Source organism: Cervus elaphus, chromosome 13, assembly GCF_910594005.1.
Source record: "Cervus elaphus chromosome 13, mCerEla1.1, whole genome shotgun sequence".
In the NCBI taxonomy this organism is placed as follows: Eukaryota; Metazoa; Chordata; class Mammalia; order Artiodactyla; family Cervidae; genus Cervus; species Cervus elaphus.
Genome location: NC_057827.1, coordinates 66,621,319 through 66,647,136, shown reverse-complemented (window position 1 = coordinate 66,647,136; position 25,818 = coordinate 66,621,319). Strand labels below are relative to the sequence as shown.

Below are 25,818 nucleotides of genomic sequence, written 5' to 3'. Positions count from 1 at the left end.
AGACCACCAGTGAGCACGAGCAGAACCCAGGTCTCCTGCGTCCATCCTTAGCCTGTCTCCATGACAACCCTACTTCATCCCTGCTCCCTAAACCCTCCCTGTCCTAACCCCTTCTTTCCTCTCCCAGCATCCAGGTCAGTGGACACTGAGAATATACCATAAGCCCAACTGCGGCAGTAAACCCCCCAATCTCCAGGTCATGACTGTTACACGTAAGGGATGAGCCTACGCGCTGATTAATATGTACAGGACACCATCACCCTGCCCTTCAGGCAAGAACAGCAACCGATACAAGAAACTGAACTGTCTTTTCCTTCTGCTTCTCAACTCCCTCAAAGGTTGAAATACTCAATGAGAAGCCAATCCGTTATACATTAGCCACACAAGAAATGCCAACAGAGCTACATTCAGGTAGACAATTATGTTTACAACCAATTTGAAAAAAATGAATGTGATAAAAAAACATGGGGACTATCGCGTACTAACCGAAGGCAAGGATCACAAGTTACACAGTGTCTGGGGCTCCAGCACTGCTGGGTCTGAGCTGTACCAGGCTGGGACTCTCAAACCTGGGGCCTGCCGGGGCCTACCACGCGGGCAGCTCACTGGTCTCTTTGTGCCCAGGCTCCCCAGCATGAAGAGAGAACGTGGCAGCACCTAAGCTACCTTCTTCGAGAACCATGAAGATAAAGAGACGATGCTTCAGTGTTGAACAGGGAGGGCATGTGAAAAGTACTTATTAATACAAGCTACTGCTACCCTTTATTATTACCATTTTAAACATTTTACTTATTTATTTGGCTGCAGTGGGTCTTAGCTGCGGCCCACAGGATCTTCATTACAGCACGGGGCTCTCTAGCTGTGGTGCATGGACTTAGCTGCCCCGTGGCATTCAGAATCTTAGTCCCTGACTAGGGATCGAACCCGAGCCCCTGCACTGGAGTGCGGATTCTTAACCACTGGACTGCTGGGGAAGTCCCTGCTATCCTTCTCATTAATAAGTACATTAATGGTGAAGCAAAGTTCAGATCTTTCTAAGCTGCACTTTTACATTTAATCGTATTTCCACAAACTATAAAACAGGATTAGATTACTGCCCCGAGAAAGCTGACTTCAAAAGAGAGAGTAGTAGAGGAAACTTTTGGTCTTCAGAAAGTTTTCTGAACTTTGCTGATATCCTAGTACATGCTAGACGACATTTTCTCCACAGTTAAAGCATCTACTCAATCGTGGTTCTTACGAAATTTTCACCAGTTAGGCACTCTTAACAGTTATCACTTATTTTCCCAAATAAATAACCAACCTTGGGGGATGGGAGCAGGTAAGAAGCAGGACCGCTCCCCTCCTCCCGATTCTCTACAACACCCTCCCACCTCTACTATCTGTCATCAGTAACTAGGGTGGCAGCCGCCATGGCAGGGGCACTGTTTCCAAAGTGCTTGGTGAGTGAAGTCAAAAGGGGCAGAGGCAAGGAAGAAAAAACAGATGGTCTCCCGAGACTCCACAACGATGAGAAATAACGGCCTGCTGTTTAAGCCACCAAAAAAAGAATAAAATAAAAACGAGAAGTTTATTTTATGTTGTAGCAAATAATGAGAGTAGACAAATGACTTGCCACAAAGGTGCTATGGCAACTCAACGGGGAGAGGACAGTCTTTCCAACAGACAGTGAAGAAACAATGGAGAATCTGTATAAAAAATGAACAGAGACCCTTACCTTGATACAACACTTAAGAATTACCTCACAGATCCCTAAGTGGGTCACAGACCTAGTGTAAGAGTTAAAACTATAAACTTCTAGAGGAAAACATTCGCGAAAATCTCCCAGATCTTGAGTTGGGCAGAGAAGGATCAGGGAAGAAAGTGTTGGTGGGCTGGACTTCATCCAAATAAAAGACGTACGTGCTTCAAGACACCACCAAGAAGATGAAAGGGCAAGCTACAGGGGAAATTACAGAGCTGATAAATGGCTTATATTCAGAATGAGTAACCAGAAATCTCAAAACTCAACAATGAGAGAACAACCATAATATATATGGAGAAGAACCTAAATATCCAACAGTGAGGACTGGTTAGATAATCTAGACCTCCCGTCAACAAAATACTAGCAAAGTGTTACAAGATAAACTCTTCTGAAAGAAATAATGTGGACCGACAGGAAGATAGGTGGGTAAATGGATGGAGAAGTGACAAAGCTTATATAGTGGAATGGTGGTAGGAATATATGCATTTACTGGATAATTCAATTTTTTGAAGTCTGAAAATTTTCATAATAAAATGTTGAAAAAAGCTAAGCTCTAGAATATTTCACAACACAAGTATGCCATTAAACAGGATGCACTGGTAAATAAAAAAGACTACAAAGCTGTACGCACAGAACAAATCCACAAGATATACATCTTTTTTTAACGTGTGGTCAGAAGAAAAGGACCCAGAGCAGAAAGTCGACAGTGACCCTCCTGGGTGACGTGATGAGACTGCTTTTCCTCTTATTTTTGCTGACCCATTGCCTTTAAATTTTCTACTATGATCAACTATTTTTGTGATTTAAAAACAGAGATGCCTTAATAGCAGTGGAGCAAGAAATACTTTCAGGCAAGAATTTACTTGTCACAAACTCAGTGACAGAAAATGCTCCCCTCCAAAAAAAGCTTGAAGAATCTTAAGCTTATTCAACGTACTTTCTGTGAATAATTCTCTCAGGCTGCTACTGCCTCCTCACTGGACTTGTGCCACATTCTGAAACTCACAGCAATCAGGGCTGCACAACCTGAAACACACCTATCAGAGAGGGAGCTGGTCAAGCCCTGAACTCTGCACTGGTCTCACCACAGCCACCTCATCGCTGGAGTCGACAACGTGTGAGAACCACTGACAAACCAGAGTCTGTCCTACACAGCCCAAGAGCGAGGTGTTTCACCCGGGGCAAAGTCGAGGAAACGACCGCCACAGCCTAGTAACTCGGGTGCTGTCATGGACGAGGCAGGACGTGGGTCAGTTAGTAGACGTTCTTCAGAGAAGCAAATACACACTGGATGTAAGAAGGGAGACACGCCGAGGGCTGGGCCAGTAACCTAATAACCCAGGGAACACCTAGCCACCAACATTGTCAGAGCAGACGCCAGGTGAATTCCTGTCACAGAAAATGGCTATGAGCACATTCATTTACTCAGGAAACATTTACTGAGTGAGGATTCATTCATTTAGTGAGTGCTTACGGTGCAATCATGGAAATTCCATAATCTGTGCTGTCCCACATGGTGCCACATGGGCCGGCAGACCACTTGAAACTAGCATTACAATCAGAAGGACTATCACATACGAAAAACATGAGAGGGCAGGTTCCTTATAAACATGGAGAACAGGGGAAACCAATCTTAAGAGGCAGAGAGAGCCTAGTTCATCCAAGACTTATACCCTGTGCTAAGAAGTTATAACTTTATCCAGAAAGACACAGAAACATTCTGAAGAAACTTAGGAAGAGAATATTAACTCAGAGTTGAGTATTGACAATTTAACAAAATACCAAGGAGACAATTAAAGAGGTAAAGAAGGAAAGTGGAATGTGACTATGGCACTTTAATAATGATGAAGACCTGTTTATGTCAGTATCACAGCTCTGGAGAAAAGCGAACAGACAAAAGAGGGTTTAAGGAAGAAGAAATGATAATGACGCATCCACCTGGATCTGGGGGGAGGGAATGAATGATTCCATCAAGCCTCCAGGTTTCAGTTTGGGCCACAGCTCACAGCTCACTGAGAATGGGGATTCTGGAAGAAAAGTCTGGGAAGGAGAGCAGTGCGTTCAGTTTTGTTTTTTTTTTTAGCAGATTTATTTAGAAAGAGATTTTTATTCCATAGAAGTAACCCATTTAAAGCACACAATTCAATGACTGTTTAGCATATTTACAAGGCAGTGTGACCATCCCTGCAATCTAATTTTACAATGTTTTTATCAGCCTCCCCCCCCCAACAAAAACCTCATACCCATCAGCAGCCACTCCCCATTCTCACCCCTTAACCTCAGCACCTACTAACCTACTTCCTGTTTCTGCAAACTTGCCTCTTCTGGACATTTCATATAAATGGAGTCATATAGTATGTGGTCTTTTGTAACTGGCTTCTTTCGCTCAGCATAATATTCTCAAGGTTCATCCATGTTTTATGAGTATGGGCACCTCGTTCCTTTTTTATTGCTGAATAATATCCCACTGTACCACATTTTATTGATCCATTCATAAGGACGGAGACATTTAGGTTGTTTTCACTGTTTGGCTACTACAAATAAATCTCCTATGAACATTCATGTAAAGTATTGTATGGAGGTACATTTCATTTCTCTTGGGTATATGCCTCAACATGGAAATGCTGAGACATACGGAAACTATGTTTTAACATTTTGAAGAACTACCAGACTGTTTCCCAAAGCAACTGTACATTCTCCCCAGGCAGTGTTTGAGGTTTCCAATATGATATTTATCTACACAGACACTTACCCCATGTGTGAAGATTAATTACCCACATCCTCATCAACATTTGTTATTAGTTGTCCTTTTATTAAAAAAAAAATTCATTTTTGGCTGTGCTGGATCTTCACTGTTGCGAGCAGGCCTTCTCTAGTTACAGAGAGCGGGGGCTACTCTTGACTGAGGGACCCGAGCTTCTCATTGCGGAGGCTTCTCTTGTTGCTGAGCACAGGCTCCAGAACAAGGGCTCAGCAGCTGCGGCTTACGGGCTTAGTTGCTCTGAGGCATGCAGAATCTTCCCAGACCAGGGACAGAACCTGCGTCCCTGCATTGGCAGGCAGATTCTTTACCCCTGGACCACCCGGGAAGCCCTCATCTGTCCTTCTGAGTCCAGTGACAGTACAGTGGTACCTCACTGTGGTCTGGTTTGTACTTCCTCGTATCTAATGATGCTGAGCACCTGTTCGTGTGTTTATTGGCCATGTGTATCTCTTCTCTGGAGAAGTGTCCATTTAAATCATTTGCCCCCTTTTAAGGTGGGTTGTCTTTTTATTACTGAGTTGGAAGACTTCGTTGTGTATTTTAGATGTAAATCCTTTATCACGTACTTTCTTACATTCTGTGAGCTGTCTTCTCACTTTCTTAACAGTATGATTTGCAGCACACATTTTTAATTTAGATGAAATCCAGTTTTTTTTTCTTTTATGACTTGTGTTTTGGTGTTACATCTAAAAAACATTGCCAGACTCAAGATTTACTCATATTTTCTCCTATAAGAAAGTTTTAGGAAGTCCCAAAGAAATGCTCCAATCCTGAACTAGATTGGTGAGGTAAGTAAGGCCTGATTTAAACCTACTTTCAGATTTGTGCTTTGGTTTTTACCTTCATTTTATGTCTTCATAAAAATGTAAACATGACAAAAAAAAAAAAAAAGAGTTTTAGCAGGCTTCCCTGGTGGTCCAGTGGTTAAGAATCTGCCTTGCAATGCACAGGACGCTGGTCTGGGAGGATCCCACATGCCAAGGGGCAACCGAGTCCACACGTGCTGCAACCAACGAGCCTGCGTTCTGGAGCACCCAGCCGCAGGGACTCAGCCATCCGTGGAGGCCCCCGCGACGAGAGGCCCCCGCACCGCAACTAGAGTGGAGAGAGCCCTCCCACAGCAATGCAGACCCAGCACAGCCCAAAATACACGTAAGTAAATAAAGACATATTCAAAAGAAACGGTTTAGCTTCAACATTTAAGTTCACAATCTAAAAGTTAACTTTTGTATATGGAAGTAGGGGATTCAACCTCTGTATGTTGATAATCAGGTCTCCCAGCATTTGCTGAAAAGGCTGTTTTTCCCCATTGAATTGTCTTGGCATCTTTGTCAAAAACCAACTCCTCATGAAGACAGTAGTAGTGAGTCTAGTTTTAGACTCACTGAGTGTGAGGTTGTGCTCTAGCTTCTTGGCGATAAGCTACATGTGTGGATCACCATGTCTTCTACCCACAGCCCGGCAATCAGCACAGTGAACGCGATAAAACTCAGAGAATGATTCTACGCGCCTGTGCGGTCCCCAGGTGCGCGGCCTGCCTCCCACCCACGGTGCGGACACTCCAGGGCACCTCACGCTCTCCTCCCGCGAGGGGACCTCTTCTAGCCGGGACTCTGCCTTCAGCGTGCTGTTTACACTTACACACTGACACAGATCCAGGAGGGCATTTTCCTTCTTCCTAGGATAGGGAGTCCCTAAAGATGCTCAGTCAGAAATCTCAGCTAGCACAAGAACGCAGTGCCAATGGGTACATTTGATCTTCATCTGTTTACGGCACAGAGGCTCCAAGTGTGGTGTTTCTGTTTTGTCTAAAGGGTTTCAATTGAGTGCCAGGCCCAACATTTTTCTGTGTTCAGGCTAATGTTAGAGAATTTAAATTTTTAAATGCTAATGATGTCCCTTGTGGCTCAGCTGGTAAAGAATCTGACTGCAATGCGGGAGACCTGGGTTTGGTCCCTGGGTTGGGAAGATCCCCTGGAGAAGGGAAAGGCTACCCACTCCAGTATTCTGGCCTGGAGAATTCCATGGATGGTCCACGGGGTCGCAAAGAGTCGGACATGACTGAGGGACTTTCACTAATGACGTCAGTGGGTCAGAGCTCAGTGAAAGGGAAGCCCTCAAAAGGACTAATTAGAGATAAATCATGAACAACTTGAAGAACTGAGGACATTAAACTAAGTTAATGAAAAAGGCCCTGCAGGCCATTGTCTTCAAGCGATAATAAACCGGTACAAAGAACTCCAAAACGGAAGAACCAACACAGAAGATAAAAGACCCTAGTCAAGCCCATTACAAATCCAAAAAATAAACAAATAAATAAACACTGTGTTGGCCATGCCTGTTTTCTGGCACTTTCACCTCAGATGCCCCATCCTCCCCTTCCTGGCTACATACTAACACTCAAGGCCCAACTCTCACTTGCCCGATCCCTAGTACCTTTCAAGTACTCAAAATCTACCTTTCAAGTAAATTTTTAAGCAGATATGCTACACGAAAATAGATAAAGAGTAGTCATGTATTTATAAGAGAAGTCTATACTTAAAAAAAAAAAACAACACAAAACTCACATTTACTCCAGTAATAAATTTAAAATTCTAAAGTATTTTTAAAGTAGTCACATTTAGGGAATTGCCTGGCTGTCCAATGGTCAGAACTTGGTACTCTGACTGCTGGGGGCCCAGGTTTGATCCTTGGTTGGGAAACCTACAATACCACAAGCTGTGTGGCGTGGGCAAGAAAAGGGTATTCACATTGACTGAAATGATGTTTTCATTAAGTGTTTGACATCAGCTCTACCGTGTAAAATAACATCTATGTGTGTTCACACTGCCTAAGCCAAGCTCAACAATGTACATGTCTCTCAAAGATAAAAACAAAAGAGTCCAAATACTGACCTCCAGGGGCTCTTCTGGTTCTAAGATCTAAATGCCTATGATCATTATTCTAACTTCTCTCCTGTTACCTCAAAGCTGTTACCTCTTCTCTCTTACCTCAAAGCTGTTACCTCTTCTCTCTTACCTCAAAGCTACATAGTAGAGGATTAAACAACGATGATTACAACCATGCAAATATGCCCAAGGACAACTGGCAGCCACACACAGCCACAGTTGTTCACAACTGGCCCTCCACTGAAAACTATAAACCCTCTTGTCCAGGAGTCTCAGTCTCTAAGCTGAAATGACCATGGTGAACAAGAAAAAGTTAAACACAACTTAGCTCCTTAAATATACTAATCAAATTTCTCTTAAAATCCAAATCTGATTATTTCATTATGTCTATTCCTACTGTCTGTTTCCCCTTCGTTTTGGGTTAAGTCTTCTCATATATCTGATAATTCTTGATTGAATGCCAGTCACTGCAGATGAGAAGTGCACAGATTATTCCAGGCTCCTAGAGGATCTGCTTTTGTTCTGACACAGGTAGGTCACAGGCACAAACTACTCCAGGTCACCTTAATCTAGCTAGATATAGAGATGAGACAAAGCAGTACTCCAGCTCCTGAGAGGGCCAGTCTGTGTCCAGTTCACTTGTGTCCCTAAGAAGAGTCCTTAGGAAAACTGGGGTGTTTACTAGGGCTTCCCCTCCTCAGCAACGGTGTGCACCAACTTTGAAAAAAATTTCCTGTCCCATGAATCTGCCTAAAGCTCTAATCATCTTCTCAGTTGACAATTTCAGCACTGACAATTGCTTCAAGGAAAGAAATGGTCCCATATGTAGGGTTACCTGACAACCGTCTACCTACACCTTGGCTCTGAAAATTCTTTCTGCCTTGTGGTTCTCCTATGCCCTCAAACTGACAATTCTTTTTCAACTTTTCATTTGTCTTGTACTTAGTAGGACTTAGGTCTAAATGACCTGATAGAACACTGCCAGAAGTAGAACTCCCAATCCAGTACAAAAGCCTTGTCCAAAATTGAACCAGACAGCAACTTTCTAACAAAATACTCATCATCTAATTCGAGTTTTCTCTAGTTGACTTCTACAACTTCTACAGTTCTGAAATTTGAGTTTTTTCCCAGGGAACTAACCAAATCAGGCAATGAAGCAATCTGGAGTGTGAGAAAACAGAGCTGGCATTGCTGCTGACTAACAGAAAACCATAAAGCCCTAATTAAAACAAAGCATCAATCAAAACTAATTTCATCATGCCCTGTAATCTAAAATCCAACAGACCTTATGGCTGGAATGGGAGGCATGGAGCTTGCTTCAATAAATGACACAGCTGGAACCTAGGAGCTGTAAACCCCTAGACCTGGAGCCCAACACACAACATACACAGGAAGGCCATTCCCTGGGCCCTTGCTCCTCCTCCCGGCCCCTCCCTGATCCCCACCGAGAGGTGGGCGGACACTGAACACAGGCTGAAATTTCAGCACAGTCCAATTCTCTCACTACAAAGTCTAAGGCTCATTCTCAAGTTTCTGCTGTACTGAACAGGAGGAACTGGGGTTGAGGTCATAAAAATGAACTCGAGAATCAAGAGAGCAAATGCTCTTGCCTACTTTGGCCTGTAACTGAAGAGGAAACCATGGGTGAAGAAGAGTGAAAAAATAAGAAATCTGAGCTCCATGCCCCTGGCTCAGATGGTAAAGAATCTGCCTGCAATGTGGGAGACCTGGGTTCAATCTCAGCGTTGGGAAGATCCCCTGGAGGAGGGCATGGCAACCCGCTCCAGTATTCTTGCCTAGAGAATCCCCATGGACAGAGGAGCCTGGTGGGCTACAGTCCATGGGGTTGCAAAGAGTCGGACACGACTGAGTGACTAAACACACAATATATGTGGCCGAGGCAAGGCCTCTGGAGTCTGAGAAACGAGCTGTTTCTCATCTGAGACATAGGGGGCTCATGCGCTAGTCGGCAAACATTTACTGAGCACCTCAATTCAGTTCAGCTCAGTTGCTCAGTCGTGTCCAACTCTTTGCAACCCCATGAATCGCAGCATGCCAGGCCTCCCTGCCCATCACCAACTCCCGGAGTTTACTCAAACTCATGTCCATCAAGTCGGTAATGCCATCCAGCCATCTCATCCTCTGTCGTCCCCTTCTCCTCCTGTCCCCAATCAGGGTCTTTTCCAATGAGTCAGCTCTTCACATCAGGTGGCCAAAGTATTTGAGTTTCAGCTTCAGCATCAGTCCTTCCAATGAACACCCAGGACTGATCTCCTTTAGGATGGACTGGTTGGATCTCCTTGCAGTCCAAGGGACTCTCAAGAGTCTTCTCCAACACCACAGTGCAAAAGCATCAATTTTTCAGCGCTCAGCTTTCTTCACAGTCCAACTCTCATATCCATACATGACCACTGGAAAAACCATAGCCTTGACTAGATGGACCTTTGTTGGCAAAGTAATGTCTCTGCTTTTTAATATGTTACCTAGGTTGGTCATAACTTTCCTTCCAAGGAATAAGCATTTTTTAATTTCATGGCTGCAATCACCGTTTGCAGTGATTTTGGAGCCCCCCAAAAAATAAAGTCTGACACTGTTTCCCCGTCTATTTCCCATGAAGTGATGGGACCAGATGCCATGATCTTAGTTTTCTGAATGTTGAGCTTTAAGCCAACTTTTTCACTCTCCTCTTTCACTTTCATCAAGAGGCTTTTTAGTTCCTCTTCACTTTCTGCCATAAGGGTGGTGTCATCTGCATACCTGAGGTTATTGATATTTCTCCCGGCAATCTTGATTCCAGCTTGTGCATCTTCCAGTCCAGCATTTCTCATGATGTACTCTGCATATAAGTTAAATAAGCAGGGTGACAATATACAGCCTTGACGTACTCCTTTTCCTATTTGGGACCAGTCTGTTGATCCATGTCCAGTTCTAACTGTTGCTTCCTGACCTGCATACAGGTTTCTCAAGAGGCAGGTCAGGTGGTCTGGTATTCCCATCTCTTTCCTAATTTTCCACAGTTTATTGTGATCCACACAGTCAAAGGCTTTGGCATAGTCAATAAAGCAGAAATATATGTTTTTCTGGAACTCTCTTGCTTTTTCAATGATCCAGCACTTACCACCTTTCAAAGAAACCACACCCAGTCTTGATCTCAGGACTAGGTCAGCAGTTCTCAACTCTGGCTGCATACTTAAGAGATTTTAAATAAAGTAACAACAACAAAACACTTTATTTCAGATTAATGGACTCTCTAAGGCAGGGCCCTGGCAAGGGAAGAGGGGGTGGGGAAGAAGGCCTTTTCAACTGTTTCTGATGCCCAGTGAGAACCACTGGACTTAGAGAATTTCTAAGTTTCTGAATCTAATTTTCTATGGTTTGACAAATGAATATTTTTTTACAGGTAAAACCCTCCAAAATAAACCAGCTTCATTCATACTTTGGAGAGAGGGTGGCTGAGGTTAAGGGTGCCTTGGCTGTGCTGACAGTCCTATCCCGAGGGGTCACATTGACTGCTGAGCCTCACACTGACTCCATATTGACTCTACATGAGCCTCACACTGACTCCAGGCTCACAGATGCCTCCTCGGATGCATATTCAAAAGCCACACACGCCACATTTTAAGTGAGAACTTGTCCCAAGGGGCATTCAGATGCCTGAATCATGCCATTCTGGATTTGTTCCTTTGGGTTAAAGCACTATCTGGCCATGATTTTTGTCCTGTCTGTTTAACATGCATGCTATTAATTGGTCATTTTCTCTAAAATCAACTTACTAAAGCAGTAAAAGCGTATTAGCCCTCCTAAATATTAAAACACACAATAGAGCCTCTTTAATCAAATGAGATATTGGCACACAAATAAATACAGACCAATGAAAAATAAGATTGAAGGCAGGAGGAGAAGCGGTAACAGAGGATGAGATGGTTGGATGGCATCACCGACTCAATGGACATGAGTTTGAGTAAACTCCAGGAGTTGGTGATGGACAGGGAGGTCTGGCGTGCTGCAATTCATGGGATCGCAAAGAGTCGGACACGACTGAGGAACTGAACTGAACCGAAATGGAACATAAAGGAAGCTCCAGAAATGGGTCAAATTAATTAAATATGACAAAGGACAGAATCTAAAAACACTGGGAGAAAATGGAATTTTTAATAAGCCATGCTGAGATAACTGAAAAACGAGATGGAAAAGGCTAAAATTGGATCTAGCTCTCAAACCCATATATTTAATTCCAAGTGGATCAAAGATTTAAAAGTTTGAAAAGAAAAAAGAAACAATACAAGTACTAGAAAAAAAAAACATAGGTGAATTCAACCTGGGGACATAGAAAACTTTCTAGCTAGCTATGACTGAAAATCAAGAGTCAGTAAAGTAAAAAAATATTGAAAAAAGAAATACCTGCAAAGTCACGTGCATTAAGCATCTCGTCTGCATCATTTCAGCTCCTCCAGCCTTAACTATTTTTATTCCAGCCATCCCTGAGGCAACCAGTTTTGTCCAGGCTCTGACCTGTGTCCAGTGCCTGCCTGGGGGTGGGGGGGATCTGTTGTGGCCCCAGAGAGCTGCCTGCCACGTGTGCCCTCTCAGGACCCACTGAGAGCACCAGCAGGGGCAATATATGCCATGTGGGGCACCCTTCTGCCAAATGGAGACGGTACCTAATGGATGTATCACCCTTCCTTCCCCCAAATATCAATCCTATGCTCTCCTCCAAACACACAAGAGCCTTCATCTTAGGTAGTTTTCTAGAGAACTCAGTTAAAATACCACTAATTTGATGCAGTGATTTTTTTTTTCTAATACACATTAATTATTAAAATTTAAAAACCATTCATCAGAAGGATCATAATTCCCTACTCTTTAAGCATGGGCTATGAACAGTACTGGGCTTCCCTGGTGGCTCAGTGGTAAAGAATTCAGGAGATGCAGGTTCAATCTCTGGGTCAGGAAGATCCCCTGGAATAGGAAATGGCAACCCGTTCCAGTATTCTTATCTGGGAAATCCCATGGACAGAGGAGCCTGGCAGGCTGCAGTCCATGGGGCTGCAAAAGAGTCAGACACGACTTAGTGACTGAACAACAACATGAACAAAGACTGTTTTGAAAAGACGACAGTATGAAAAGCGGAGTAAAAGAGTAACTTTACAAGGACGAAACCTGACGAACACCGCTTCAGCCAGGTGATCAAGGTCAACGTCCACAGTGATAAAGCGTGCTGCAGGTACTCACCCTCTGCGACGGGGGACGGAACGTCACTTTCTCCGTGATCTTCCTGTCCCAAACTAACAGCCCCAGGCCAACCATGAGGGAAACACGAGACAAATTCCAACAGAAGGGCATCCTGCAACATACCTAAGTAAGTACATCTCAAAATAGCCAAGATCATCAAAAAATAGAGACCATCTGAAAAATTACCGTAACAGAAGAGCCTAAGGAGATTTAAGAACTAAATGTAACGTGGTATTCTGGATGAGACCATGGAACAGAAAAAGGGCATTAGGTCAAACAAACAACTATGGGCTCCAGCTATTAATACTGTTATCAACAGTAGTTCACTAAATACAACCAATGCACCATGTAAGATGTTAACAGTGGAAACGGCACCAGTGAAGATACATGAATGGGAACTCTCTGTACTATCTGTTCTATCTGCTTAGTTTTTCCTTAAGTCTAAAGCTGCTTTAACATGTAGATTCTATTAATAAAAAGAGAAAAAAATGCTTATGAAAAGCATTCCTCCGTCCCCAGCAATGGGGCCTGGGGTCTGCATTTTGGAAGGACAAACGGTGATTCCTACGCCCATTAAAGTTTGAGAAACACCAGGGACACCGAGAGTTACAGTGTACAATGTCCTTACAAAGAAAAAAAAAGGAAAAAAGAAGCCATCCACACATCAGTAAACAAACCCTGTCTCCTGGCGGTAGTGTGGAAACAGCAGATGACAGCGCCGTCACCCCAGTAATTTACTGAGCACATAATGAAAGTTTCCATCTGGGGTGCCGGCGTCTCCCATTTGGGAGCTGCCCGGAATGCTGCACTTGGAGGGACCATGATGAGGCAGAATAAGTGTCACGATTTACTGCCCGTTCGGGGTGCAAGTGGCAGCATGGATATTCATCAAGCATCTGCCAAGCACCAGGCACAGCACGAGGCTCTCGGGACCCAACAGAGATCGAAGTAGGTGTAACCGTCTGTGAGGCACAGGCTGAAAAAGGCAAGTAAATAATTATAGAGTAACAGCAGAGGAAACATGGAATCCCACAGAGCAAACAAAAAAGGGCCCTCCTTTAGTCAGGGGAGGGGTCAAGGACTGCGTCCCTGAGGAGGTGACATTTCAGTAAGATTTGAAGGCTAGGCGCTGAGCAAGGTGAAGAGGAAAAGGAAGTAGCTGAACTCGGGTCAACTCGTGAGCTGGTCCATCAGACCTCTGCTGATTTAAGGATCCCGTGAGAGAGTATGGAAACTAGATGAGAGCGGCAGAGAGAGCTCCACAGAGAGCCCAGGATGGAGCACAGCGCCCAGAGAGTGTGTGAGGTGCTGGACGCTTTACGGAGCGCGCGCCCAGGGCAAATACACAGCAAGGGGAAGGACTGGAGAAGGTAAGAGGCTCCCAAAACCGGCCCCTGTAAGGGACGGTGTCCATTTCCTCTAAGACACTCGGAACACATGTCCCATCGGCTCCCACTGTCCTTTCTACCACCACTTCCGTGAATCTCACAGTCAACTGCTCAACTGCAGTAACTGTTCTACATTTTCTTAGTACAATTATCTTCTCTACCCCAAAACAATATGCCTGTTTTGTCTTTATTTCAGTAGTTCTATTTTGTGTCTTTTATAGAGAATGTCCCTGAATCATTTTTAGAAACTGAAGTATCAATAGCAACTGTGGTTTCTAAAGCAAAAAAATTATCACCTATGGTAGATAAGTTAGGCAGCAATCTGACAAAAGGGCAGAATATCTGAAATCAGAATTGTCCCAGATCTTCCAGGGTTTACCTTCCTCACAGACATAACAAGGTGAGCTGGGGGAGGTAAACAGCTAACTTTTATTGAACATCATACAGTGAGAACTTTTTTATGTATTCTTTTTTGAGCCTCCCAAACCTAAGAAGGAAGCAGGATTATCCTCATTTATATTTGAGAAAAGTGGAGGGTCATAAAGGTTAAGTAATTTGCACCAAGTTCGTCAGCTGGTAAAGAGTGGCTCTGGGGCAGAATCCAGGTCTATTAGATGTTAAAACCCAGGCTGGTTAGAATACAAGAGATAAAAGGTGGCCTAAATCAATATTTTAAAAAAGTTCATTCACATTCCTACTTTAAGTCCAAACCCAAGAATAGACGTCTTTCACACAGCCTTAAAGACAAAGACAGACAATCCACCTTCATACACAGTTGTTTCAGGGGACTCAGGACCAGGGCTCCCCCCACTGGCGAACAGGTGCAACCACACCATTTATTTCTAATTCATTTTCTAATCCTTAAACTTTTGGGGAGAGGAACCTCCTAGTTAAACTTAAGACCAGGAATAAAGTTCCTTTCATTAACACTATCTTTCTCTCTTTCTTGCTTAAAATTTACATTCTGATAAAATATATCAACAGACTTTGGTGTCAGTAATACTATTTTGCTACCTTATTTTAAGGAAATAATCAGAGATGTACTCTAAGACTTATGTGCAGTCATTATCATGTTGTTAACAATGATGATATTCTAAAAAGAAGCCAACTGTCCCAAACTTGGTACTGGTAAATAAACTATGGTATATCATCTGATACATTATTCAGATAATGAATACATTGTTCATTATTCTTCTGATACAGTGTTACTCAGCCATTTTACATGTTTTCAAAGAACATTAATAACAAAGGGGAAATGCATACATGTCAAATGCAAAAACTCCCAATACAAATACAGAGTACATTATCAATTTTGTGAAAATGTCACTCTCACACATGGAAAAGATAAAGGAACTATATCCTCATGTTTAATGGGTTATCCTTCCTTCAATAGTAGGATCAATGCTGACTTTGTCTTCTTTATACTTTCTATTTTTTCAAATTCTCCACAGTCAATATAATTGCATTTAAAAAATATATTTATTTATTTGGCTGTGCCAGGTCTTAGCTGCATGTGGTATATAGGATCTAGTTCCCTGATCAGAGATTGAACCCAGGCGCCCTGCATTGTGAACGCAGAGTCTCAGCCACTACACCACCAGGGAAGTCCCACTTAAACCAGAAAAAAATGAGAACTGCTGATAGAAGTCATTTCTATAAGGTCTTCTCCATTCAGGTTGGGAAAGGGAAACAGCTGTTTGCTGAGTGGACCACTGTCCTTCCCACCTCACCCAGACGTTGGCTGGAGGGCCTCTTCTTTAAGTTGTTATTGCACTACTCAAGCATTTGTGATATTCACTTAACAACTAACAGTCATCAAAATCATAGTCTACTGCAAGGTTCAAACTTGGCAGAAGACAGATTCCCTTTAAAGGGAAAAAAAATCTTCCTGTGAAACAATGCTGGTTTAATTTATTTTCATGTAGCTTATTCAGGTGCAACTTAAAAAACTAAGTTGAAAATTTCTAATATTTATGTGACTAGATACAAACAAAAGTACCAAACCAGCAAAATTAAAAATGACATTGCTTCAATACAAAGATGATGTTGCTTATATTAAAAATTATCACTCAGGGACTTCCCTGGCAGTCCAGTGGTTAAGACTCCGAGTTTCCACTGCAGGGGGCCTGAGTTCAGTTCCTGATAGGGTAAGTAAGATCTCACGTGCTGCACAGCCAAAGTGTAAATACTAAACAAAAAAACAACAAAAAAAATCACCCACAAGATAAATATGGTAATGACATAGGTCTAAAAATACGCAGACAGGACAAGAGAGGAGAGCTAAAGATACACACACACAGGCACCGCAGCTCCACAGCTGGTCTCCCGAGGTGACTTCCAAAGACACCTGGAGGTGTGCTCCTGTCTATTCCGCAGCAACGAGCTCAGAGAGGTACTTGGACTCCAACGTGTTAGCCAGGGCAGGCTCCCTGTGATACGAAGGCCATGTTTGCGCCCGGGTTGCTCACGCTGTACCCTATGAGCGCACTGCACTCTGCAGAACTCCAAACGGATACGGTGCCCTTGGCCCAGAGGAGACCGTTCCCCGGCATATAACCAGACCAGTGAGACGGGAGCCTGACCAACACACACACACACAGCGGGCCCTGGTGATGGGAGGCTGACCATGCCACACACACACACACACACACACACACACACACACACACACACACACACACACACACACACACACACACACACACACACACACACACACACACACACACACACACACACACACACACACACACACACAGAGCGGGCCCTGGTGATGGGAGGCTGACCATGCCACACACACACACACACACACACACACACACACACACACACACACACACACACACACACACACACACACACACACACAGAGCGGGCCCTGGTGATGGGAGGCTGACCATGCCACACACACACACACCACACACACACACGGCTGGCGCTGGCAGGGACACACACAGATATACACACGTCTGAGCTCTGAAGGTAATGCTCCTTAAAACGTTACCACGCACGCTGGAGTGGATTTGAGGATCCACATGTTTGTACTTCCGTTCAACATTCCTGGTAACTCTGCCACGTATCTACTGACATAATCAAGTATCTGATCAGCAGTTCTGAAGAACAAATGTAGTTTTAATCTTTACCTCATATTCCAGACAATTTGAAGAACGCACTTTCTCGAAATTTTATATATAAAACAGAAAACAACTTAATACTTCCCAAACTTCTAGACAAATGCTATCTTACATGTAAGAAAGATAGAAAAATTCCAAACAAAATGACTTAATAACATAAAAAAATCTTAAACTTCTATATATCAAATCTTTAAAAGATAAAAGGCAGGTAGGGAAAATGTTCACAGAAGAGAATCTTCCCAAGAGATAAATGATTAAAGTATATAAACAGAAATATTTTATATACCGTATATGTGGGTGTCTTTTGTTTCAAAGTAGAAAAAGGATTCGGAAAGGGGTCTATAAGTGTCTGTAAATCTTTTAGGGATGGGGACTACTTGGGGGAGGAGGTTTGGTTCCTTCTTTCCATCTAAACCAGTACCAGACAACGGTAAGGCCTCCAAAGATGATTTCTGAATAAAGATATGAGAATACATAAGGTCTGTTAGAAAAAAAGAAATAAGAATTCAGGCAACAGTCTAGAAAATTAAGAAAAACTCAATATACTAAGTTACTTGAGTATCCGACTCTTTGCCCTACAGACCGTAGCCTGGCAGGCTCCTCTGTCCGTGGAATTCTCCAGGTAAGAATACTGTACTAGAGTGGGTGCCATGCCCTCCTCCAGGGGATCTCCCCGACCCGAGGATCAAACCCACGTCTCTTAGTCTCCTGCACTGGCAGGTGGGTTTCTACCACCAGTGCCACCTGGGAAGCCCAAGAAAATCTCAGACACAGCCTTAATTATCCAAGTCAACTGATTCAACACAACTTTTTACTACAATATATGGATATGTGCCTCAGATGTTCAGTTTATTTGTTAGAATGCATCTCCAGCCCTACGCCTTTCTAAGATACTCCTGGAGAGGGTCAGTTCAGAGGTTTCATTTCTGACCCTTTGCAATCTGTGCACTCCCATGAGATTATCTAGCAAGAAAAATACGACATTTTCATTTAAAAAATTTCCACATTAAACAAAAGGATTTTCACAGATGAGCCATACTGCTTATAAATATCTAAATTAAATGAGTTGACAACAAAGATAATGAAAAGACCCCCTCGATTCATTTAGGTCCATTTGCAAAAGCCTAGTATTTGAGGCACATGTAAATATACACATATAGATGTTTACCTACAAACAGTCTGCAACACAGAACCATGTCAAACTGTTAGCAGCATTTTAAAAGAAAAAAAAAAAAAATCCATGAAGGAAAAGGGTAACTGGATGACTCATTTTGGAAAAAGTATTTAAAAACTTTCATTTCTATATCCATGACTTGTCATCTGATCCCCCAAAATGGGATGTGAGAATTCTATTATAGATCAAAAAATAAAATGTTCTAGTCAAGCAGATTTATCAAACAATGAAGGAAATCAAGACAGAAAAAAGAAATGAATACTAAAAGGGAGAAAAAGCAATTGCTTCCTTTGCTTTACAGTAATGATCTGCCGTTTTCTCCAACTAATTACTTGCTAAAAGGAAATAAAGATTTATTCTTAAAGCTACCTTGATCCTAAGTGCATTTCACAAACTGAAATGCTCTAATATAGTTATAACACAAGAAAATACTAGTGTTATTCTCCACAGCTTCTGTAAGCTGACAGCTTAAGTCTCCTCCAAAACCTAATGTTGACTCAAACCGCCCCCAACATCAGGGGCTTTTTGTGTGCATGCTAAGCTTCTTCAGTCACGTCTGACTCTGCAGCTCCATGGCCTGCAGCCCACCAGGCTCCTCTGTCCATGCAATTTTCCAGGCAAGGATAGTAGAGTGGGTTGCCATTTCCTCCTCCAGGGATCTTCCCGCTCCAGGGACCGAACTCGATTCTCTTAGTTCTCCTGCATTGGCAGGCGGGTCCCTCACTACCAGCGCCACCACATCAGAGACTCACGTCCAGTAAACATGAACTCAGTAAGTCAGAACAATCCTCCAGCTGGAAAGAACTAGAAAAGCAGGGGGAAAATAAAATACAAGTCTGCCTGGAGGCTTGAAGGAAGAAGGGACATCAGATGCTCAGGGAGATGAGATCAGTACTTGGGGCTACTTTTCCCTGGGGGTGTTTGCCAACTCTAGGGGGAATCCTAAAAGCATGGTGTTGGGTTGGGGGATAACAGGGCTAGAGAAGAGATGAACACTAGCACTAAAGGTCAGCAGAACAGGTAGAAACATCCCAATCCTTGAGACTGCACCAAAGTGACTCCAGGTTATAAGTGCCCCATTTGTCTGGCAAAAGCAAATGTGAATTATCTCTGGAAGACAAAAACATCATCTTGGGCAAATTACTTTCTACAATTTTGCAAATCCGATGTCCAGCAGAATTAAAACAAAACCAATTAAAAAGCAAAAACAATTAGACACATAAGGAGACAAGATAATATGAATGAAAGACAAGGAAAACAGACATTGGAAATGACTTACAAATACTGTCATAATGGGACAAATTTCAAGAATTACACATACTATATTCAAGGAGATGAAAGACAACACTGATAATTTTGGCAGATAGCTGGAAACTATACAAAGAACTATAAAAAGAAAGCCAAATGGAAATTAAAGAACCAAAAACCGTGTAATAACTGAAATTAAAAACTCAAGTGATAGGAAAGATAAGTGAGGGGAGATCCAGAATGAAGGGAAAAGAGACAGCAAACACAGAAGGAAGGTTAAGAGACACAGAGACACAGTGAAATAGCCTAATGCATATGATTGTAGTGCTAGAAGGAAAAGTGAGAGAAGCAATATATGAAGTCCTCCTGGCACAAGACTTAAACGAATGAAAGACATGAAGCCAAAGATTCAAGAAGCCCTAAGTTATGTTACTCTTAAAAAAAAAAAAAAAAAAAATCCATACAGCACAGAAAATACTGTTGAAAACCAAAGATAGAGAACATTTCAAAAGCAGCCAGATGAACTTCCTAGGTGGTCCAGTGGCTAAGACTCCATGCTCCCAATGCAGGGTGCCCAGGTTTGACCCCTGGTCAGAGAACTGGATCCCACATGCCACAACTAAGAGTCCTGCATGCTGCAATGAAGATCAAAGATCCCATGTGCCTCAACTAAGACCCAGTAAAGCCAAATAAATAAGTATTTTTTTAAATAAGTAAGTTTTTTAAAAATTTAAATAGTCAGAGAAAAAGATGACTTTCAAAGAACAACAAATGACTTCTCAATAGAAACAATCTTTGTCAGAAACGATGAGGTATCTTTAAATTGTTAAAAGAAAATAATGGTAAACCAAGAATTTTGCAACTACTGAAAAGACCCTTCTAAAATGGAGGAACCTGTTCTAAAATTAGACTGTGGCAATGGTTTCATAAGTCTGCGAAAATACTGCAAGTGTGTGTGTGTATGAAAATACTAAAAATCACCCAACTGTATACTTTAAATGGGTATATTTTAGGATATGGGAATGATATCTCAAGAAATCTTTTTCAATGAAGAATAAATAATGAAATCTGTGAACACTGAGAATTTGCCACCAGCAGACTTGCACTAAAGAAATTCTAAAGGGAATTCCTCAGATGGAAAGAAATGATTCCAAATGGAAGACTGGAAGATGACAAAGGTGGCACAGCAGAGCTATGGGGGAAAGATGACATTTTTCATAAACAGTGCTGAATAAATGGTTCTGGTAAAAATTAAAAAATTGACCCCCTTTTCACAAGTTATACAAAAGTCACTTCCAAGTGGACTGTGAATCTTACTTTGAAAGGCAGGGCAGTAAGATGTTATAGGAAACTATCTTCTTGACTTTGGCAGAGAACTCCCACAAATTAGGAAGAAAAAGCTGTGTAAACCCCAAACAAAAACTTCTGAACAGATACTTCATAAAAGAAGATATCAAGTAAACATAAAAAGATGTTCAGCCTCATCAATCTGCAAGAAACCATAATCCAAAACCACAATGGGATACCTCACCAGGCTGCCTGCACAATCACTAGGATGGCTAAAATTCAAGACTGACAATACCACGTGTTGGCAAGGAAGCAAAGCAGGAGAACTCTCATACACTTGCTGGAAGGAGTGTGAACTGGTACAGGCACTTCAGAAATTTGGTGTTACCTCTTAAAGTTGGAAGATACAGGTATCTTTGACCTAGAAGTTCTACTGCTCAGACGGTAAAGAATCTGCCTACAATGCAGGAGACCCAGGTTTGATCCCTGGGTGGGGAAGATCTACTGGAGAAGGGAATGGCAACCCACTCCAGTACACATGCCTGGAGAATCCCAAAGACAGAGGAGCCTGGAGGGCTACAGTCCATAGAATCCCAAAGAGTCGGAGGCGACTGAGCGGCTAACGTTTTAGAAACAAATGTCCTCAAACAGCGGAATGGTTAAGATGCAGTATCTTCATATAATGGAATACGACAGATTAATAAAAATGAGCAACAGTTAGGAGGTAATGGATGAATTTCAGAAACATCTTGAGTGAAAGAAGCCGGACACACAAAAGAATATACATTGCATGAGTATTTCATTTATATAAAGATCACAAAACGGGCAAAAATTAAAGACACTATAGTGTTTATGGGATATATGTTTGGAAGGTAAAATTACACAGACAAAAGGCAAGGAAGTGATTATCCACAAAAGTCAGGATTGGGTGACCTCCGCAGAGAGAGAATTTCGAGTTCCCGGTGCTGGCAATGTTTTTTTCTCGAACTGATAACCATCAATCCCCCCTGGCTGGGTAATGAACCACAGAATGGTACGTTGTGGGTCTTGCACTCGAGTGGCGTGCAAGAAGAAAGGAAATGGGGACGAGAAAAAGGGAGCAGAGTCAGGCGAGCAGCTCCAGGTGGAAGGACGCGACCCCTTAACGTGCGAGCTCGGGGCGGCGGCACAGGGCGGCTGAGGCCGAGGGGACGGAGTCCGGGGGAGGGCGGCCAGAGTAGGGGGGTTGCTCGGGGCCCGGCGCGGCCACACACGCCCGCGGGGTCGCCTCCCCACCCGGTCGCCAGCCCCCCGCGAGTGCCTCCCGCGAGCTGCACAGGCGGGCGCCGCCCGCGCCGACTCCCCCAGACCCTCTCAGCGTCCCCGAAGCCCCCCCACCCCCGGTGCTCCTGAGGCCCTCCCCGCGCTCCGCACGCCGCCCGCCCGGCCTCCCCACGCGCCCGCCAGACTCACCTCATTGTCGCTGCCGGGGCGGGCGGGCGCGCGGGCCGGGGGGCGCGGCGCGGGGCGCGGGGCGTTAGCGGGGCAGCCGGCCCCGGGCGCGGCGGCTCCGCGTCTCGCTGGGCTGCGGGGGGCAGCGGGGGCTCATCTTCTCGGGGCGGGCTTCAGGGCCGCTAGCTGCGGGGACGGGCTGAGGCGGCGGCGCCTGACAGCCGGGCCCCGGCCCCTGCCATCTTGGCGGGCGCGTACCCGGGCCGCCGTGTGCGCGCGCCGCCGGGGGTTGGGGGGAAGGGAGAAGAAGGGGAAGGGGCGAGCGCCGTCCAGGTCCCGCCGGCCGAGGGGGAGCGCGCGCGCCCGCCCGAGACTCGGGGCGCAGTCCCCGGGCGGGCGCGGGCGGCTGCGAGACCGTCGACGGAGAGGCGGGCAAGCGTGCGAGTACGCGCGCGCGCGCGCGCGCGAACTCAGCCCAGGAGTCGAGACTGAGGGGAAAGCGCGCGCGGCAGCCCAAACACCACACAAAAGGCGCGGGGCCCCACAGCCCGCGCCTCAGAGCGGAGCCCGGGGCTTCGAGGGGAGGGGCGGTATCTAGGGGGCGTGGCTTGGGGCGAGGCCTGGCCGGGAGGGGCGGGGCTTCGAAGGAAGGGTGCCTTCGAGCGGCGAGAAGGAGCTCGGTAGGGGCCTGGCCAGGACCGGCGGATGTGGCGGGGGCTGGGCTTAGAGGAACGCGTGAGCCTTGAGGGGCGGGACCGAGGAGGAGGGCCGAGGCGGGCTTAGGGGGTGGGGCTAGGGGCGAGGTCTGGCCGAGAGGGGCGGGGCTTCGAAGGAAGGGTGCCTTTGAGCGGCGAGAAGGAGCTCGGTAGGGGCCTGGCCGGAACTGGCGGATGTGACGAGGGCGGGGCTTAGAAGTACACGCGAGCCTTGAGGGGCGGGGCCGAGGAGGAGGGCCGGGGCCAAAGTGGGCGGGGCGTCCGCGGGACGCTTGGAGCGCGGCGTTCCTTCCCCTCGCCCGGAGCCTCCCCCAACCACAAAGGAAGCGGAGAGCTTCGGCGTCCTTGACCTTGATGGGAGAATTCAATCTTCCCCCCGCCCTGCGGTGGGCTCCGCCTGCTCGGAGCCAGTGAGCCACCTGGATTCTCGGGGCGTCGACTGACCTCTTGTCTTTGTAAATATAGAGTCAAGGCTGGGACGGGGAGCCGTAGCTTGGAGACAGTATCAACAACAGCTGAAAGATCTCTCAATCCATAAAGCCCCACCTGGCGCCCCCAAACCAAACACTTGAGAACAATCACACTGTTATAGCCACGCTTTCCGGGAAACAGACTCACTCAGAAGGACAATGCAGATAGTGGAGTGCAGTTTATTACACCGGCGGGCCCAAGGCAGAGTCTCCTCTTAGCCAAGGACCCCGACCAGCATTTGTGAAAATCTTTTATACTCCATGTGTCCAAACCCACTACCCCAATTCCCTTGAGACTTACATAAACAAAGGAAGGGTAAATACAACTACAATAACCCCATCATTCACGTGTTATGTGTTCAAACAGTCAATAATCAATAAGCCCGCAGTTACATTCCAAATAGTTAATAACTGATAAGCCTGTGCTTACATTCTGATAGATAGTGTCCGGAGGCAGGGGTGATTAGTGTCTGTTTTCTCTTCTTCAAGATTCCCCTGCCCAGAGGGGGGTCTTATCCTTCCATTGTCATTCCCACAGGCGCTAAGCACAGAGTTCAGAGTCCACTGGAGAGGTGGCTGCGAACGATCAGCACAGACAGGCCTGAGATGGAGTCCAGGCCCTATGAATTCCTTCTTCAACGCCGGCTGCGCTAGGTTGTCCAGGTTTCCTCTTCCTAAATCCCCAGCCCTTCCTGAAGGTTAGCCATTCTCGTTGCTGAAAGTACTAAACCCTCCGAGTTTGACTTTCCCCATCTAATTACACGCTGTGCGTTGCGCTTTTGCACTATCGCCAGTAACGCTCCCATTCTCCTCTATCACAGCAACAATGAAATCTGTCTTCTAAAAAATTGCATCTGAGCAAGAGCACATGAAACGTTTAGCGGTGTCTGGCATGCATTAGGAGGGCAGCAAAGGGGTCGCTGTTTACTCCTGGCCGGCAGTGAGAAGTGGCTTTGTGAACCGAGTGGTTTTGCCCAAGATACAGGAAGTGGTGGCGCCAGTTCTCAAGCCAAGGTTTTTCTGATTCAGGATCCCAGCACCCGTCCATTCTCATCTGCTTCGATGATCATCCTTCTCACATGATACAGATTGATTCCCCTCCCTCAGCATCCACCTGTCCACAGACTTCCTTAACCCTTGGCCGTCACATCTCCACCTTCCTTCCCCGATTTGTTTGAGCCGATGTCTTCAGACTCAAAGCGCGCTTTGGTCCTCCACAGGTCTGTTCGAGCCCCAGAGATTTTCACCCCTTCCTAACCTTATTTGTCTCTCTCTTCCCGGGGCCAAGACTGTCTACAGAAGAGACTTATAAGACCCTAAAAATTCCTAAATGGACAAGCCCCAGGTCCCCTGGAGATGTCCCAATATGCTCTGCAGAGGCAGGGTCATCCCTGGTTCCTGCATAGCAAAGTTTTGTGAGAAGAGCCTCCCAGGACATTGATGTTTGTTCTCAGCCTTGTTTATTGAAGCATGGGGCCCACTCTGACCTCTAGATTGAACAGTTTCCCTGATGCCTTGGAGTCTGCAGCTGGAGGAAGATTTGCTGGGAGATATTGATGGCAGATATATAGTGCTGCAATCCATGGGGTCACAAAGAGTTGAACATGATCGAGCAGCTGAACTGACTGATTGATGGCAGATTTCCTATAGAACATTAGTACCAAAGGTGAGGGATACATGCCTTTGCCAACCTTTCCTGTTAACTACCAATCTCCTGGAGCAATAAAGACATTCAAGTTCCTTTAAGGTGCATCAGAGAATACGGATGCTGGAGAAGATCTGCAAATCTTCCTCTCAGTAAAGGGTTGGGGGCACAGAACACTGAGAAAGTGGCCCAACATCACTCACTGATCTGTGAATTCACTAGTTTATGAAATCATCTGTGTCAGGCTCCTGGAGAAGTTTCTTTCTCGCCTATGATGTTTGTTTGAGGGCTTCTTGAGCTTCAGGAAGGGCTCAGTAGGCAAGTAGGGACCCCTTGAGCCCTAAGTCGGGCCCAACTACCCCCTGAATGGGCGTTGGTGTTGTTTTTTTTGTTTGTTTTTTTTTTTTGGCTGTGCCAGGTCTTAGTTGTTGCACATGGGATTTTCGATCTTCACTGTGGCATGTGGGATCTAGTTCCCTGATCAGGGACTGAACCCGTGCCCACTGCATTGGGAACTCGGAGCGTTAGCCACCAGACCACCAGGGAAGTCCTGTGGGCATTGGTCTTTGTCTAACCTGCTGAAGGATGCTTGGGAAGCCAGAGCGCCCCATTTTACCTGAGAGCTCGGACCTCTCTGAGCCTCCATTTCTTATGGTAACACTATCTTGTAGGCACTCCTGAGAGTCAACACAAAGTC

At 45.0% G+C, this 25,818-nt stretch overlaps 1 protein-coding gene across 1 annotated transcript in view; it reads right to left on the bottom strand.

Moving 5' to 3' along the window:
- The window catches only part of EVL (Enah/Vasp-like), a 140,782-nt gene extending 117,950 nt beyond the window's left edge, over nucleotides 1-22,832 (bottom strand). The window contains exon 1 of the mRNA XM_043922428.1: nucleotides 22,312-22,832. Coding sequence (XP_043778363.1) covers nucleotides 22,312-22,316 — 5 coding nt within the window. The 5' untranslated portion in view covers nucleotides 22,317-22,832. The remainder of the gene's footprint in view (nucleotides 1-22,311) is intronic.
- Nucleotides 22,833-25,818: the final 2,986 nt, after the last annotated feature.